The sequence below is a fragment of the Pygocentrus nattereri genome, chromosome 3 (genome assembly GCF_015220715.1).
Source record: "Pygocentrus nattereri isolate fPygNat1 chromosome 3, fPygNat1.pri, whole genome shotgun sequence".
Lineage (NCBI taxonomy): Eukaryota > Metazoa > Chordata > Actinopteri > Characiformes > Serrasalmidae > Pygocentrus > Pygocentrus nattereri.
In genome coordinates, this window is record NC_051213.1 from 33,516,860 (window position 1) to 33,536,150 (window position 19,291).

The 19,291-nt window shown below is 41.5% G+C and overlaps 1 protein-coding gene across 1 annotated transcript in view; it reads right to left on the reverse strand.

Annotated features, from left to right (window-relative positions):
- Window positions 1-19,291, reverse strand: part of si:dkey-22o22.2 (neural-cadherin) — a 184,174-nt gene that overhangs the window by 20,801 nt on the left and 144,082 nt on the right. Inside the window, exons 14-20 of the mRNA XM_017714353.2 lie at window positions 15,555-15,682; window positions 15,024-15,210; window positions 13,585-13,728; window positions 7,841-8,124; window positions 5,192-6,809; window positions 2,920-3,013; window positions 1,019-1,203 (exon numbers count right to left, since the gene is read on the reverse strand). Coding sequence (XP_017569842.2) covers window positions 1,019-1,203; window positions 2,920-3,013; window positions 5,192-6,809; window positions 7,841-8,124; window positions 13,585-13,728; window positions 15,024-15,210; window positions 15,555-15,682 — 2,640 coding nt within the window. The remainder of the gene's footprint in view (window positions 1-1,018; window positions 1,204-2,919; window positions 3,014-5,191; window positions 6,810-7,840; window positions 8,125-13,584; window positions 13,729-15,023; window positions 15,211-15,554; window positions 15,683-19,291) is intronic.

Here is a 19,291-nt window from a genome sequence, read left to right on the forward strand (position 1 = left end):
TCACAGTGAATCTTTCCTGTTGCTCATTAAGCTCACTCGAAGTGGAATCAGAAATGAACAGTGCTAATAGTCAAACAGAGGAGGGTTCTACTCTCCGCCAGGTACAAGGGGCAATTCCACAAAAATACACTGAAAAAAAAAGCCATTCCAGACATTTCTATTGGTCAAATCAATCAAACTGTATCCAAGCAAAGCACAGTAATATTCATGATGTGTTCTTAAACTGCGGAATTGTCCGCACCTTTGTGCTCTTGATTGTGTGTAGATTCTGTTCTTACCTAGAAGCAAAGCCCAAATAAGTAAACACTGGCAAATGTCAGAATCTTTGTGAAGACTATGAGTTTTAAGAAGAAATTTCTTCTTGAGAACAGCTGGTGAATGAGGCCCATTGATGGACGGTCAAATATGCCTGAAAATGGGAGTGGCATGGCAAACCAGGTAATGTGTTTCCATTCCAGTTAATTGATAACCTATATTTTGAATGCAAACAGCCGAGAGTGTCTGAGGACTTGCCTTCATCATACATCACAAATTAGCAACTTTCAAACTCCATGGCTGAATCATCACACACTTGCTTCAAACCGCATCAAGTTGGTAAGAAATCTCAAATACATTTGCTTATTTGGTTCTCGACAATATTCAACACACTGTTCTCTATAAACATGCACAAACATATGTTACATAGCTAGACAGTAGTGGCAGTCATTCTGAAGTCTGAATTTTGTCTATACTTTTGTTTTAAAAAACAACAGTCCATCATACAGTGTCAGAAACTTGTGAGAAAACACAGCGTAGCACCACTGCAAAACTAAAGAAGCAAACTTTGGATACCAAACGTATCTTAGCTGATCAACCACATTTGGCATGATAGGAAAATGATGTAAATAGACTATATGAGCTATTGCTTTCACAACGGTTTTCAGGAGAAGAGTTTTGCAGTCTTGATCCACCATGTGATCCCCAGTGTGACTGAATGCTGCTGTGAGAGAATGAGTAGTTAAGAAGCTGAGTCACGCACTGGAGAACCGAAGTGAGCCAGCGTTGAGCAGGGCCTCTTCCTTCAGCTCCCTGACCTTCACCTGAGCTGTGGAGGTGACGTCAGGCCAAATCTTATCTGTCACCCGCACCTGTAGACTGTACGAGCCGGCCAGGGTGCCACCCTTGATACTCAACTGACCACTGCTCTGGTTCAGAATGAACTGTCTGTTAAGTGGAGACAGAGAGGACAGAGAGGGAGAGAGAGAGAGAGCGAGAGAGAGGGAGAGAGAGAGAGAGAGAGAGAAAGCAAATGGTGTAACTGTAGCTCTAATATTGACAAACTGCCCATCATATAGTGTGCTCAAATAATAAGTGCCTGTCCCAGTATGAGAGATAGCGAGAGGACCATTACACAACACCAATACCATAAGATTTACAGGAGATGTGTTTCCTCTTACTGCCATTTTAAATGTCTTTATTTTCTTTGATAATTTCTAACTTTTTTTAAAATTGTAAATTAGGCTTTCAATGTAAATAACACTTTCAATCCCTAAATGTTTGTTCTTGTTATTCCAGCATTGCTTTAACAAGATTTCATAGAATTAAGACCAATGTGAAAGGAAGTGCCTGAACCACTCTACTGAATTAGTTCGAATAGCAGTCTCACAGTAAAAAAACGATTTAAAATCAATGACATATTCAGAACTTAGGCATTTACATGGATGGATGTTATGATCTATTCAAACCCAAGGTACTAACAGAGATAGTAAAAAGCTAAATATATACAAAATTGTCATTTTTAGGGTACTTTCTATCATGAAATGCTGTCCAAAACCGTATCCCTGAAATTTCAACTTCTAAAAATAACACTTGCATTCTTGTGTGCTTTTTCAATGCTTTTTAAAGATCATTCCCTTTTAAGTGAATTTCAAAGATTTAAGTTAATCATGTGTTTTCATGAATTCCTCTGGAACGAAACAGTCCTACTAACAAGTTAGGTTTGCATACAATATGCAAAAATATAATAGGGTCAGTTAATCAACAAAAAGTGAAAAAAAAAACCCATAAATAAATGAAACATTAATAAACAGCTTGATTCAAGGCACTGTTTGAGTGTCCTCCTAACATCACTCTATAGACATCTACACTACGATACATGTACTACAGCTGTGCTTAGCTGTGTTTATCGCCCCGGACAGCATGCGTCAAGGTCGGCAAACTCACGCTGGCTGCCGTTCAAATTAGATTTTAAAAGGTGCAGTCATGTTCACATAACAGCAATTGAGTTCCACGTCGCTGGTGACCTTCAGCACCAGTGCCAAATTAGGTAATTAACTGTCAAGTAAGCAAATGAAACACTGCCCAGGTCGAAGAGACGCTGTGAGTGCCAAAAGTCACTAAGCTGCTGCACTAAAGTGCTAATGTATTAATGTGTTAATTATCCCAATTAACAAGCGTGAGTACCTTAAAGAACCTCAAAGGGGCTTCTTTTGGAGAAAACAGGCAGGCAACAGTGTAGGACAGTGAACGTGACATTCATTATTTGTACGAATATTGACACGCGTTTTCCCTTAGCTCCTTTTGAAAAGTGTCACGTGTGTCACGGAGTTCATACAGCAAGCTCGGTGTGATGCTTTTCACTATTTTATGAGCTGCTCATTAGAGTGAGCGTCCTTCACACATCAGTTTTCCTCATCAACCGCAACACGAGAATGTCTTGTCTTGCTTCAGATAGAATTCCGAATCTCATTTTTGATGAACTATTAAAAGCATCCAGCGCACGAGGTGTTGGAAACGACACTCTGCACATTGTCTCTGTCTCTCGCTCCCTCTCACTCACTCTCTCTCTCTTCCTCTATTCTTTGTTCGCCTCACCTTCCTTGTTAAGTGGCAGCTGCCACTGCAGAGTTTGAATCAAACTTCAATAAAAGATCAAAGTACCTGGGGGGTTTGCCTTCAAATTTGTAAACCTTTTCGCTCCAGTCGTCAAGGTCAGGGGATTGAACTTGTCCAAGTACAGTCGTGGGGAGAGTACCTGGGGAAAAATACATAATGAGGTCATTGAGAAGCCACCTCACATAGACTCCACAGTACCTAGGGCTGTGCGTAAGTATGTGTGTGTGTGTGTGTGTATGTGTGGGAGGTGAGGGGGAAGAGACACACATCTTTAAGAGATAAGGGGGGAAAAAAGCAACTCATCTCACTGCCACATATGGACTCACTTAAGCCGCATGGTAGGGGGGCCAATGCTATTAGTATGCAATGCTGCCATTTCTCCAAAAGGCAAAACGAAGCACTGTAATCCTGTTAGGCATGAAATCAACAGCTTTTAAAATGGCTCCTGTTTATGTGCCTATTAAACCTGGGACTTAAGTAAATTGTTTGCTTCATGCCATGTTTGAGCTACATGATGAGTTCTTATTAGAAGGTTAATGCATTTCCATTGGGTAAGAAGGAAAGGCACTAAAAATACATCGACTCAAACCACATTTTCCCCCCTGAGTTTTATAGGATGCTGACAGCTGGCATGAAATGCTAAATAAATATTGCAGGAGAGAATACAGCCTCTAGCAATCAAGCAGTGTAATTAGGATTGGCCCGAATAATTTGAATACTTGGGTATTTGTTTGTTACGTTGGTATTCAATTCTGTGTTTAGTATTTGGAAGATTTGTCTTTTTATCAAGACACAAAAATTATAGCCTAAACTACAAAACGCTTCATCATCAAACACCTTAAAAAGGACAAATATTTAAAATTTTCCTATATGGAAAATTTGAAAAATAAATGAATTATAGCTTGTTTAGTTTAAGCATCTAAGTCACCTCACCTCAGAGTGCAACAAACTGCACATGCTTTCAGTCTGCCCATTGAAGCTAAAAGAGCAAAGATGGTTAAGGCCAGACATATGTGAACTCAAACGCCAATGCCGTGCCAATGCATTGCAAATGCATGACCCTTCTGTACAAAGCCAATATGCGCTCCTGCTTTCCTGTGGGGGTTAAAACGCTCAGTACACAAGGGGGCGATAGAGGACAAAATCAAAACAAGATCTTCGGTTATTCCATCAGCCACAACTATTGCAGATGATAAAGGAGTGTGAGCTGCTTCCTGTTCCAAGAGCACGAAGAGGTGATGTGTCATATATATTTTTATAAGAGAAAACATTTTTTGTAAGAGCCTCATCCAACTGCTCGTTTGCTATGACAGTTGACCAGGAAAAGTGGGAGTCACTTTGGTCAGGCGTTGCTGTTACTATATCACGCCTTGCTGTAAAGGCTTCTAACGCAGTTTGCACTTGTTTAGCTTTTTAATTTGCTTTATGACACATTTTAGAAATCAACGAAGTGCAAAACAACATCTGTGTAGCTCGAAACATCTGTGTTCTTATGTGAAATATGTTTCTGGTGCAGTAGCACTTTAAATTATTGGACGATAAGAAAAATGCTGCACGCATTATTCGCGATAAGAGGTTAGTATGGAGGTATAAAAAGTTTGATGAATCATCTCAAATGTATGTGTAGTGATACTTAAACGACTACCACTGTTGGTGCCACCTGCTTTTCACTCTTACTGCTGCTGGCCAAATAAAATAGCTCAACAATATATATAAAAGCAAATAAGTAAGAGAAGCAAAAAGAAAAACTGTAATTATGATAAACAAAATTCTAATTCTAAGCAGTTACATCATTTGCATATACGTAAAGGTTGTATTTGAATGAAAGGCCTACAATTTTTGCTTCAATAGCAACATAGAGCTGGGCTTCAGCCAGGACTACTAACACACAGCTGCTGCCTACTGGATATATTTTGAACTGCGGTATTGATACTACAGTACAATACACCCACAAACACACACACACACACACACACACACACACACACACACACACACACACGCACACACACTTTCTAAGCTGCTTCTCCCTCAGGGTCACGGGGTGGGGGGGTTGGTGGGATTTGGGGTGCTGGAGCCTATCCCAGCGGTCATCGGGCAGAAGGCAGGATAAACACTGGACAGGTTGCCAGTCCATCACAGGGCACAGTACAACACAATTATGGTCAATTATGAAATGTCAATATTTAGTTTTTAAGGATTTTGTGAATGCGTATTCAAACACTTGTTCAGAAATACAAATTAATTTTAAAAGAACAAGCTGTTCGGGTCCAGTCAAAGATGATAAATCTCAAAATGACATTTCACAGAAACATACCTTCATAGTTGTAGACTATGAACTCAGAGTGTCCAGGTGCATGCGGATGGTCATTCCTATCCCCAATTATGACAGTCAGTGTGCTGGTGGAGCTCATTGGAGGAGAGCCGCTGTCAATCATCAGAATGGGGAGGAGGTACTGTTTCTGCTGCTCCCGATCGAAGGTGCGCAGGGCTGTTATCATGGCACTGCCATTTCGCAGATCAGTCAGGTTGAAGTTTGTGACGTCTGAGGTGAGCATCAGCAGGCGTATGGAAAAAGGCCCTCCATTAGGCGAGGTGTCTCTGTCGATGGCGTGGAGCAGAATGGAAGTGTCGTTCATACGGACGACCTGTGGTGCAATAGTGTTCTCCCACACAATGGGCTGGTATGGAGCCTCAAACTCTGGTCCGTTATCATTGACGTCTTGTACAGTAACCAGTACAATGGCAGAACCTGTCAGAGCAGGGCTGCCCATGTCTGTGGCCAGAACCATCAGCCTGTGCTGAGACACCTTCTCCCTGTCCAAAGAGTCTGCTACCACCACCCAGCCATTCTTATCCACCAGGAACTGCTGAAAGGGGTCAGATTCTGGGGCAATACTGTAAGAGAACCTTCCATTTTGTCCTGAGTCCAGGTCTACGGCAGTCACCTGGGCCACAATGGTGCCAACAGGTACGTCCTCAAACATGGACCCTACATCGTAGAACTGGGGGAAGAAGACAGGTGTGTGGTCATTAGAGTCTTCCACTTGGATGACACAGTAGGACAGGCTAAAGAAGTCTGCATCCTCCACTTTGACTGTGAGATTGAAGGTGCGCTCATGGGGCTTCTCAAAATCGATCTTCTTCTTCAGCCGCACTATTCCCCGCCGGTTCACCTTATCCGTCTCGATGAAGAACTTGCGGTCATCATCTCCACCCACAATGCTAAAGGTCATTACAGAGTTCTCTCCCTCATCCCCATCTGTGGCAGCCACTGCTAGCACCTCACTATTGATATCCAGGTCCTCTGCCATGGTGGCCATGTAGACCCTCTGCGTAAACACAGGGGGGTGATCATTCACATCAGATACAACAATAGTGGCTGTTCCAGTTCCAGAGAGGCCTCCTCCATCCCTGGCCTCCACAACTACCAGGTAACGGTCTTCTACCTCCCTGTCTAGGGAGCGCAACACTGTGTAGATGGTGCCTGTGGCCGGGTTGATGGAGAACAGGTTCAGATTGATCTCGTTACGGACATTCTGAACAATCCTGTAAGTGAGGACAGCGTTCTTGCCAGCTTTAGGGTCATCCAGGTCAGTGGCTCGCATCTCCATGATGGAAGTGTCAGCTGGAGAGTTCTCAGGCACATGGCCCACAAAGCAACCATCTGAGGCACACAGGAAGACGGGGGAATTGTCATTGATGTCCTGCACCTCCACCAAGACGTCAGCAAAGCCAGTCAGGCCAGCACCGTTCTCATCAGTGGCCAGCACTAGAAACCTCCAGGTGGAACGATCCTCTCGATCAAGCCTCTTTTGAGCATAAATTTTCCCGCTGAGCTCCTCTATAGTGAACTCACTCCCAGCACCCTGTCCATGCAGTGAATACCGCACTGCACTTTGGTCTGCCTCCTGGTCTGGATCGGTGGCTGTGACCTGAACAACACCATGACAGAACAAGATTCCATTAATGACCAACATTAATGACTTGTACATGTATTGCAGCACCCAGACTGTGTCAAGGACAAGCATGTGTGGCTAGATTCAACATCTGTCACAGAACACAAAAGGCAATTAAAAGTTAATAGATGCAGCAAAGAAATACAGAACTCCCCCTCATCTCTCCCCAAGTTTGTTTACATAACGCCTTTGAAGTCTTTTTTATGCTGACAGCACAATAGGCAGTGATATGGGGAACTGCTGGAGGAGAGCGACAGCCGAGGCCAGGTATGTCAAAATATTCATTTCAAATAGGATTTTTCTCTCTCTATACTCCAAGAGCACATTAATAAACATAACAAAACATTTCAAGGGAGAATGTCATGAAACAGGAAACAATTTTTTGCATTAGACAAAAGGTGCAAATCAAATCGATTCCACCTCACAGGCAACAGGCAGTTCTTGACATAGACCTTTCCATAACATCAGCAGCATATTATGGATATGGCAATGCAACATATATTATATAGCATTTAACTGCCTCTTTGTATTGTGACTAGCATGTTAGTTTGAGGATAACATATTAGCTTGTGAATAGAGGATTAGATTGGGACACAATAAGGTCAACCTTAGTTTCAAATGTAGTACCAATGCATATGTTTAGAATGGGAAGTTTCACATCTTAATGTTCAATCTTATGTAAACATTTCAACACCCTGGTCAAATTACACGTTTTGTTGATTTTCTAAGTGAAAACAGGGTAAAACGGCGAACAAAACTAAATATTTTAGTGCATAATTTTTTTGATTTGCCCGTTTATGTACTTGTTTTTTATGAATTTAACACAGAGGAAAAAAAAACATGAAATATACAGTGTGCCATAACTTTTGCAGAATCCAAATATTTTATTTTTTCCAGAGTATGTTGAATTCAGTAATTCATAAACAGTAAAATTGTTGTTTATTTAAATCAACAAAACAGCCTCTTGTAATTGTAATTATAATCTGATGATTAGACAGGCCTCCCACCTCAAGCACAAACACAGGCAGCTCAGTCAGCTCCTCCATCACGCTGGCATGGTACTCTGTCTGGCTGAAGATGGGTGCTTCATCGTTTTGGTTGATGATGTTGATGATTACTATTGTCTGGTTCTCCCATTTTCCATCTGACGCCACCAGTCGTAACTCATAGCGCTGCACTCGCTCGTAGTCTAGCCGCTGGGCAATGAATATGGTGCCAACCTCTGGCTCCACATCGAAGGTGCCCATGGTGTTCCCTGCGGTTATCTGGTAGCGCAGTTTGGCGTTAGCACCTGTTGGAGTATTGGAGGTTATTCACATGGATGCATAACCAAACTCACCTTAGTATTTGTTTACTTAATTGAGCATGTAAATAAGGCACAACATCCCTGTCCAAAAAATGTGCCCCCACCAAAAAAAAAATTATCTCCAAAATGGCAAACTTTACAGGAGAAAGCAGAAAGATCTTTGTTATGTTCAATGTAAGTTAATGTAAAGAGATTGTATTCCAAGCAATTTTAGAGCATTTCTATTGCTCATCATGATAAGGTTCAAATAATAATGTTTTTGAAATGATTTTTAAATGAATAAATGACTGTGGCACCGACGTGTCTCAAGCTATGCAACATCAGCAACATCTAACAATCAGTTGTATTTGGAAAGATTTCAAACACAAAATGACAAATTTTTGAAGTGTGACTGATTCACTGTGTGTCCAAAAGTTTCCAGACAACCCTTCTGATTAGTGAATTCAGCTTCTTTAAGGTGCAGTCAAAAAGCTATTCAACGTGCTCAGCTGTGGAGCAGTGGAACTGTGTTCTCTGGAGTGATGGGGATCCTTTGGGATGAGTTGGAGAGGAGTTTGTGATCCAGAACTAATCATCTAACATCAGAACCTGACCTCACTAACGCTCTGTTAAAGCCTTCTCAGAAGAGTAGGGGCTGAAATTCAGTGTTTCTTTGGACAAAAAGAAAAAAAAAGCAAACTATTTGCTTTTAAAATTTTTGATTTCTCCACAGTAAAATGGTTAAAATGTCCATCCCTAATGGTTCTGCTCTGAACAAAATATGGCAGTGACACAGTGGTAAATTTCCATTCATTAACATTCATAGCCACAAATTTTGCAGGCTGTAAGTCTTTCATGGTACACCAAAGAAATAAGATTAATTGAGACCTGCAGCTATTCTTCCACTGTACTCGGTCAATGCAGCCTTGATTAAGGAATGTCCCATGTTGTGATAAAAAGATGATACAACATAAAAGCTTCCACTTTCAGGGTTAGAGTTTTACAGAGCTCTTCAGATCTCTAGAATGAAAGAGCTCTTTCTTTAACAAATGCAAAGAACTTGAACAAATGGATGTACATGAACTCACATAACATGCAAACACACAGTCTGCCTCCAATTAACTGTACAATTTCTTTTGACCTTCTTGTTGATGTGTATAAGCCCCGAGACTCAGAGTAAGCAGTAATTTAAGATGTTCTGCTTTTCGGCTCTTTTGGCTGCTACACAGTTCAGCAGTTCAAACAGAGGTACATCAGAACCCCACAAGCCTTTCATCCTCCTCTCTCTTTTTCTCCATCCAGTCATTAAATCCCACACACCCAGTGAGTGTCATCCATGATCACAGGTTATGTGATCCTTTTGCTTTGCAGAGAACTGCAGTGGACTCGGCCCACTCACAGAGTTCCATTTACACTGACCTGGTCTTCCTATTTGACCTCAATAATAGCAACGTAGTGCAGTACAGGGACCAAGTCTCAAGAATGGCTCTAATTAAGGGCTTATGTGAGGTAGAGGGCTATGCATGTAGATGTATAGAACAAACAGGAACAGACAAGCAACAAAGCCCTTGGTCCTCTCTGCTCAAGACCCCCACCCTCCTGGCCCTGTCCACCCTCCGTGCAGAGAGAGGAAAACAACTCTCACTCTGGCTCTGTTTACCAGCCAGGATCAGATTTTTTGAGACAAACACCATCTGGGCGCTATGTGTGAGGATTTCATTAGGACGTGTCGTGCTCATCCTGGACGCAGCCATCATTGCCGTGAAGCACGATGTGCCCTGACACTTGCTGATGGCAGCCCAGACGCTTTGGCCCAAAGCACTTTCCTTAATGACCAGCTGCCTCATGTGGTGCCCCCCCTCGCAGCAGCACTAGAGGCTGCAGGACCTACACCTCACTAGCCTGCACTCTCTCAACCAGGCTCCTGGAGTGACCCTGCTCTGCATATGTTGGTGTTTTTTCTGCCCTAGCACACCTGATCCAAGTAATTAGCCAATTAACAAACCCCTGTTTAGTTGTAGTAGACTTAAGTGGTATCGGTTTTCTTGGAAAAGGGAATTTCATGGCAGGAAGCACCTCATAAACACCCTTCAAAATTTACAATGCAGCACAAGGTGGACGAAAGAAGCAAAAAGTCCATCAGTGAAAGCAAATATCATTGTACAAATGGCAAAGTAAACTGAATTATGTTCAAGTAGTGCACATTTTGCTTCAATGAGTGGCACCAGTTTAAAAGGATGAGTAAAGCAGTCCAAAAGCTATAGATGCCAGCTAGCTTATAAATTACAATCACCATTTCAAACAACATGAACCTGAATGTTAAATAAACAAGCTCTTCTTTGGAGAAAATTACCATCTGACTCGCACCTGAAAATGGTATTACAGCAGCAGGGGTTCACCACTGCTAGAACTGGGAACCACCACCTTCATTTATTGAATTTACAGATAAATGGGCATTAGGTATTGAGTATTAAGTATATAAGATTGGGGATAAGGAAGAGGAATGTCAAAAAAAAGTTCCCAAAAATCAAGCTCCCCTTTTGCTTAAGATCTGAAAAAATCCACAGGTGTGTCTGTCCATCTTTCCACTGTGAGAAGACAAATCAACACTATGAGTTTGGAAGAAAATGTAGCTGTCAAGAAGCCCTTACAGAGAAAATGAAAAAGACAAAAAGATAAAAAAGTGATCAAACAAAGAAGCTGCTGGTGTTCTTAGAACACTGAACCGACAACACCAAGTCCAGACCTCTGTATGACTGAATGTGTTTGGGAAGACTTGGACTATGAGAAGCAGAAAATGCAACAAACTTCTAAGCCTGAACTTTGGAGGTATGGAAAAATATCCCTGAAGATTTTTGTAAAAACTGAAAGGAAGTCTAATGAAAAGAACTGAAGCTGTATTCAAGTTAAAGGAGAAACACAAAATTCTGTTATTTAGTTGTTGAGGCTTCTGGGAAATCTTCTCTTAAAATTTTCTGCTTTTTTCTTGATGCTGAAAAACCAAAGAACTAAACCATACACATAAAAATACATTTTTTAAAATAATAACTTCAAATCAAAAGTGGCTCTTCTATAACATCCATTCAAAGAACAAGTTCTTTTACTCTTAGGGGTGTACTTCCTTTGTGCACGTCTCTATGTCTTCCTCTCCTGTTGCACTTTCAAACCTCCACATAAGTGGCCTTAAAAGACCTTGGCTAAGGAAGTTCTACATATTGTAAACTCTGTAGTCCTTAACTGAAATCTGAACTAGAAAGGATGATTCTGACAAAAAAAAGGATGAGTCTAATAAGCTTTGGGAAACATTTAATAGGACCATAAAATTCCTTCATTCCCCATGGATCAGGCCCTAATTGTTCCAATTTCCCACTGTCATCCCCAGTGTAATATGAAGCACTGGGATTAAATGAGCAGCTCATTCCAAAGGCTGGAGGTGGATGGGGCACCATTCAGTTCTGATTTGCATTCCTGCTCGCCTGAAATATTAGCTGTCCGGCAGCCCAGCACTATCCATCCAGGTGTGCCGGCCTTGTTTCTCTGCCAGGGCTGCTGTTTCGTCATTATTGAGCTTTCAGGCACCTGTGCTGGACGCTGACACTTCCTCTGGCCTCTTGCTCTTGCTGGCTCACTGGTGATGGCCACATGCCACATTATATTTGTCATGCGTGTCTATATTGCGTGTAACAAGTGATACCATGTCACCACGGTGCGAGCCCTCGCAGCCCTGCCTGTTTGTTTATGATGACAGATGAGCACAGATCACCTTCTGCGCAGATGAGGATTGGAGAGAGATCAGGCACAATAATCCTGTTACTGAACTGGTCTGGGGTGACAGGCCAGAAGAGTCCAGCGGCGTGGGAGTTGATGTGGGGGCGAGAAGACAGGCAGACTGGCACACTCCACTGGACAGAAAGGTGATGTGTCCAAGCCTGTCTCACTCAAATAGACAGGGGCAACACTGTGCGTGTCAGTGCTACAGCTTGAAGGGGACAGGCCGAGGCCTGACTGGCCAGAGAGCTAATGTGAACACACTAATTCAAGTACGGGTTACACAAGCGCATGCTAACTCAAATAAGCACGAGAAGCGCCACTTTCCAAAGCTGCCGATGAATCTGATGAAAACGGTCTACATTGCTAGGGGATATTTTGAGAGGTCAAGTTAATCTGAAGGATGCTCAGTTCTCAGAAGATAAACAAAGCATCCACAAAACAGCAGAGCTTCGCATGAGAGGTCAAGTACTGTGTCCTATTAAGGTAAAGGGCTCTGACAGAGATGCTCACATTGGCTAATGCTGACGTATTGCATTACAGGGTCAAACAATGCAGGCCACACTCCATCATATCCACTTTATATAGTCACATTTTGTCTGCAGGGGACAGCATGTGCAGTGTTCTCAGCAGAGAAACAGAAATAAATGTACACACATACGGAGTCAAGCAGTGAGGAAGAGGAAGACGGAGGCAAGAAGGGGAGAGGTGGAGCAACCCAGCTTCATTGTGAGGCCAGGAGCTACTGAGCTGAAATCCTCCCAGAAGACATGCCTGATCAGCAAGGCTGCCGCTTAATGGGATTGTGTCATGTTTTATGGATTATCTCCGGCTAATACAGATCATCTGCCTGCTTGGACACCTGTGCCAAGAGCGGAGACAAAACAACTGCAGGTTGTTTCTCTCCTAGCCTTTTCTTCTGGTTAAGGCCATTTTCCTCTCATTAGCAGATTAACTGCTGATAAAGTGTCTTTTTTAAGGGGGTGAGGTGTTTACGAAGGATTAAGCATAATATTGATGACACACAACAATTTCACACTTTGCATGTGTTAGTTCTTCACCCAATTACTCTTCTGACATAGCATGCATCCATAATATAATATAATGCCAGCTAAATTTGGCATACATCTACTTTTTTAAGGACTTTATTCAAAAACAGTCTTTCTACTCTCTACCGCTTGGACGCAGAGGCAGAGCCTGGAAAGAAATCACAACATCTCTGGTAAATAATCTTCAAGTCTCAGCACCTTCCCCACAAAGGATTTGCCTATGTCATTAAACAAACCTCTCTTATTTATTTATTATCTTGGAAAACAAGGGACGAACAAAAGCAAAGATACCGACATCAAATAATTACCTCAGGGAGGATGAATGTGTTGCTCCCACTATCACCATAGAGATTTGCTAACAAGCTTGGCAGAAAAAAGTTTTCCACCTAGATTTGCCTCACGCTATGTTTTTTTTTTCCGGTAATGGCTGTCAAAACATCACCACAGATAGAGGTAGAGAAAAACGAATTAAAAACAGACAGGTGACTGGGATCTTTAAATAAGATGTTTCCATTGCAGGGGCCAGGCGGCTGCTTCATCCTTATGGCAGAGTATACTGTAGGTGTAAATTGCGCTACCAAAGCAAAACTAACAGAATAGTGATGGGCCTTTCTTGAGCTACCATAGCGACTGCAGACAGTGGTCTTACCTTCATCTTCATCGTTAGCAGTGACGGTAATGACTATGTAGCCAACTTCCTTGTCCTCCTCCACGCTGATCTCGTACACGGGCTGAGAGAAGGCTGGAGCATTGTCATTCACGTCCGTGACAAAAATTCTCACGTAGGCCGTGTCTGTGTGTAAGATGGAGAGTGTGTTATGGTTCATAATGTGTTACATGCCGAAGTGGATAGCACTCAGTTACATGTAGTTGAGTAAAGTTTTGTAATGGGCAGGCAGTGATCATGAATTTTTATGAAAATTTAGATTCAGATTTCTTAAAAATTGGTTGATGAGGAATTTTTGTTCACATAGTCACATTGTGTGGACTAACCGAACACAAGAAACACACTAACCTATAATAATATAGCCTCAATTGCCCTATAATGGATCAAACTGGCATGTTCAAGGGGCCCATGTCCTACATTTGACTTTTTTCCTCATAAAAAAAGGTGAGGTCCAGTTATGACATTTGTGTGGTCTATGTGCATTTATTAGTGAATAATAGGTGACGTTCAGTGGACCATGTTTATTTCTCTAATAAAGATAGTATTAATCATAGTATAGCATGGATGTTTCATTTTTCTGTAAAGCCTGATCCTAACTTATGGAAAAAAAAAAATTTAATGGTCCATAATGCATTTCGCAATGAAACCTTTCAATTCATTTTCTAATTACTTCTCTATCGCTAAGACTGACATATGTAAATGAGCTCTGTTCTGAATGGCTGGCATGAATTGTGCCCCATTCTAAATTCTAATCACAGTTATACTCCTTATAACTTCACTATGAACAGGCTGAATAGGTAGATATTTGAGAGGTGACACGATAGGTGACAAAACAAAATCAATTAATTCAAAACAGACTGTTTTTGCAGCTTAGTTTCCTCATATGAACTATATGGACAGGAAAGTGAACAGTACATTTTGAAACGTCTACATTCCATGTCAAATTCATTTAAAAAATGGGAAAATAAGGGAACAGAGCCTGACAAACTGCAGTTTAAGCGCTGTTAGATGCTGCATGTTATTCAGTAGTTGAGAAGTAAAACTCTTTTTTTTTTTTTTAACCTATTTACCTATTTAATACAAATACTTTTACTGAAGTGTGACTTTACGCTACTACTCATCTCTAATGTTAGTAGAAATCACTTTGAATTAAAAATAAATAATTACTTAAAGGGCAGGTTTGGATTTCATATCCACATCCAATTAGGGACAAAAACATCCTGTATAATAACATTATGGGCTTCTGTGTTACATCAACAGACTAGGATCATCATTATTGACCCTCAGCAATGACACTATTTCTTCATTAGAAGTGACTTAATGATGTGTTAATGAGTGGAGCTGGTCCTGCAGGCTGGCCTGCTCTGACATAACTGTTGATGTGACAGATGGGCAGATCTGAACAGGGTAAAGGAGCACACCTGTGTTTGGCTGGCCCTGCTGCCCTGGGCGGGCCGACTCTGAGCCATCCTGGGACTGGACCTCGATCAGGTAAGAGCTTTTCTGTTCACGGTCAAAGGTGGCCCGGGTGTGGATGACCCCTGTGTAGGAGTTAATGCTGAAGAACTGAGAGTCTCCACTCTGGTCCTTTAGAATGATGTAATTTATCTTGAAGGGAAAAATGTACAGTCAGGTCAATCCAGACAGAGTTTCAGATTTAAGGTGTAAGTCGGGTGCACTCTGCTTGGAATAAACTGCAATTTGATGCAAATTCTTTGTACCCTAGCATCTGCCTTAAATAATGTATTATAAAAGCAACAACAAGCTTTTTTCCTGAAGAAAAGGAGAATGCAGTAGGTCTTAATTCATCAAACTCAAAACAAAGCCAAAATCTCATCTATCGTCACTTATACATACTTTATACATCGTCATGTATAAAAATAAAGCCCTTACAGGCCTCTCAGCAGCAGAGTGAGGCATGTCAAGTGGTGTATACCCAGTGACTCACTCACCTTGCCATGGGGGCCAGAGTCCAGGTCAGAGGCCGAGACCTGGATCACTGAAGTGCCTATCTCAGCTCCCTCGGGCACTGTGGCTTCATACGTGCTCGACATGAAGAACGGAACATTGTCATTCACGTCTGAGTGATGGAGGAGAGGGAGACAGAAGGAGAGAGAGAGAAAGAGAAAGAGAGAGATGGAGTGAGAGTATGAACACACTGTATTTTGTCTGAGGAGAATATATAATGTACAGCAGGTTTTGTTCACACTCATCTGACGAGACAAGATGAGGTGAGACTGTTTCAGAAGGTTTTAAAAGCTAACTCTTGTTTTAGAACACACACACACACACACACACACACACACACACACACACACACACACACACCCACACACACATTTTCTAAGCCGCTTCTCCTTCAAGGTCACGTGGGGGTTGCTGGAGCCTATCCCAGTGGTCATTGGGCGGAAGGCAGGATACAACCTGGACAGGTTGTTTTAGAAAATTACTTACATAATTTCTTTGATTGACCAATTCACTCATCAACCTTAAAACAGAGAGATGCCATAAGCCTAAAAATGTAAATAAAAATGTGTTTTTGCAGTGTGTATGTGGTGCGAACAACCCAACCAATCAAGGAAAAGCTCAGAAAGCTTGTGTGCTCAGCCCTCAGCTACTGTTATTCACCCTGACTGGGCCACCACAAAACCCAGTGTCCAGTCCCAACTTGCCATTTTTCTTTGTGCGTTTCCTTTTTTAAGGTGAATACAAGTCAATCAGTATGACTTTAGGATAATACGTTGATGAATAGTCTTGACTGTGAAGGTTGGAAACCTTAAAGAACGGAACCCACTAGTACAGTGAACAGTAAACATATGACGTAAAACGCACCTCTGAGGAAGCTGATTTACTGTTTATCAGAGGGCCACACTCTGAGACTTTTAGGGCTTCAGAGAAGGCTGGATGATTTCTATGAACCAAAAAAATACATGTCCATAATTTTTTGTTTACTCAAAAGAATCATACTTCTATTTAAACTCCTACCATTACAGTGCTACTCTTGTTTCCTTGTTCAGTATTGGATAGAAACAAAAAGATTAAATTGAAAGGCCCAGCAGTACATTACCCAATCGTGAATGATTTTTCTCTGTGGTATCTAGGTAGATACAGCTGAGTGAGCTTTCCTAGTGGTTAGGATTGAGCTGAAGAGAAGATCTAACACGTTAGGTGAAATATTGGCATAACAAAGTGACAGAAGAACCAATCCATTACGTTTTGATTTCCAATAGGGGGACTAATTTGTGAGAAAAAAAGTCACTCTAGGTCTTCTGCAAGTCCCAGACATGTGACTGACTATGAGTACAAGTGGCAGCCTAGTCAGTAGGCTGCTATAAAGTGTAAAGAGCAGCAGCAGCTCTATACCAGGCCACTCTATTGAAAGAGTCACTGGGAAACTGCTGCAAAGTAAAATATATGATAATTTCTTAATAAGCTTCTTCGTAAAACATGAAATATCTTAGAAACTATAATGGTCTATGTTTCTAGAACAGCCAAAAATGTTTATGTGAATCATGGTTATGTTGGCTCTAACAAACTACCAGAACCCAACAGGGACATCAGCCAAATTTCAGTCCAATTTTATATTCAAGTTTGTATGGCATTATTTGAAAAATACCCCTTATGTTTGATATTTAAACAGAGAATGTGCTAAGATAAAGTCACAGCCACTGTTACTAGCCTAGTCCCATCAAGTTTGTGAGGAGCTGATTAGCTGAGACCAAATGTGCTAAAAGTTTTATTCCAATAAATCTTGCGGAACAGCTGTGCTCTGTACTGTTTCCTGGCACTATAGACGCAGTGCTAACACAGCACAACGCTTCTTAACTGGTGTGCAGTAGCTTTTAGTCAGCTGCAGTTGTCTTTTTATGCTTCCTTCTTTAAGTTAAACATATGAGAACCTGACCAAAATGTAAGACACAGGCTCTATACTTTCCTCCAGTGGAGGAACACAGTTCAGACATCTCATGGATCTAAAATGTGAGGAAAAAAATAAAACTAGAGAGGCTAATTTGCATATTATTTGCATAATTATCATTTTTATTACTTTACAAATTTGTGTTAGTCTAGCAAGACAGACTTGCATATTGTCAGATAGTCTAGTTGTTCCTGTAGCAAAGAACTGCCTTCACTGCTCATTTTGGATAGTGAACATAATGGCTATATGGTCAGTAGGTTCTGTCTAGAATAAAGAATTTCATATCAAACTATTCTGAATGACTGCTAAAATCTCAATTATGCAGTAACTTTGAAAAATTGGTGGAATTCCCCTTTGACATGCAATAGACATCAGATGGCCTATTCCTCTGGCAGAGCGTCTGAGGCTTGGCTGATTTTGAGCATGACTTTGACTAATTCACAGTCGTCCAGTCATAAACTGTACGATGTTTTGATGTTTTTCCCTTACAAATCCCAGCATACCCACCTATCCAGATGTTAGACAACGTCGCTGATGGAGAAATTCATTACTGAGCGCAATTTTGAGAACCTGTCAGGTGAAACTGGTGTTCTACAACCATTGTTTCATTGGAGACTGGACTTTAGTGATAGTATTCTTTAAAACTGCTGTCTAGAACCTTCTAAAACTCCATTGTCTTATCTTGAGCATGAACTGGCTTAAGGAAATCCCTCAGCTTAGAGCAGTGCAAGTAATGTTTTATACCTGTGAGAGGCACTGAGAATGCTGATGGGTTCACTGCAGGCAGGGGTGTGTATGGGTGAGTGAGTGGCTGTTCCCCGCAGCGTGCTGATTACAGCGCCTCTCTAACGAGCTTTCCGAGGGCTTTTGTCTTCCTTTCATTCCATTTCAATCTCCATTTTCCCACTAATTAATGCTGATATGGTCTCAAGTGTTGTGCTTCCCTGCTGTAGCTGCTTACTGCTCCCCAAACACATGCACACCCAAACACACACACACACACACATATATACACACATTTATAACCATAGCTACCTGTCACACACTCATCAGTGTCATCTCCGTGCACCTCCAGCAGCAGAGTATGCATTCGGTACACAAACGTACAGCACTGGCTAAATTAAGTATGAAGGAAAGGAACATTAATGTCAGCTTTGCTTTAATTCAAACGCAGTCAGAAAATCAGAGGAGACTGCTGTGTGAAGAAGGGTGAGCGGCACAGGCAGGAAACACTGGTAAATAAACCCACCCAGGGCAGATCTGCAGCGTGATGCTGGTTGTCAGTGCGCATTTGCACCAGGTTGTAGATCGATGTCAAGTTCATTTCTTTTCTCCTTTCTTTACTGTTCTTTTTTTTTTCCTTTTCTTTGCTTAGTTCTGTTCAATGCTGTTCTTTTCTCAGTGAGGCTTTAACCCTTAAAGGTCCACAGTACAGTTCCTTAATACATAGAATTACATAGCAATTTCATAGTTACCTAACAGTGTATAGGGTGTATTTTTCACTGCGCGTACAAAAACAAGAAATGACACATGTAGCAACCAAAAGAACTTATGGTTCTAGTTCATTTAGAACCTGCTTGAGAGACAGCTGGAACCCCCATAGTAACTGCAAATATTAGCGAAGTATGAATATCTAATAAGCTATTAGTACCAATAGCAGTGGGCGATATGGCAAAAATATAACATCACAATCCATCAGCACAATAATTACCATGATTTTTATTAACATTTCAAATACTGCTTGGCCTCAAATCCACCTGAACATGTATAATT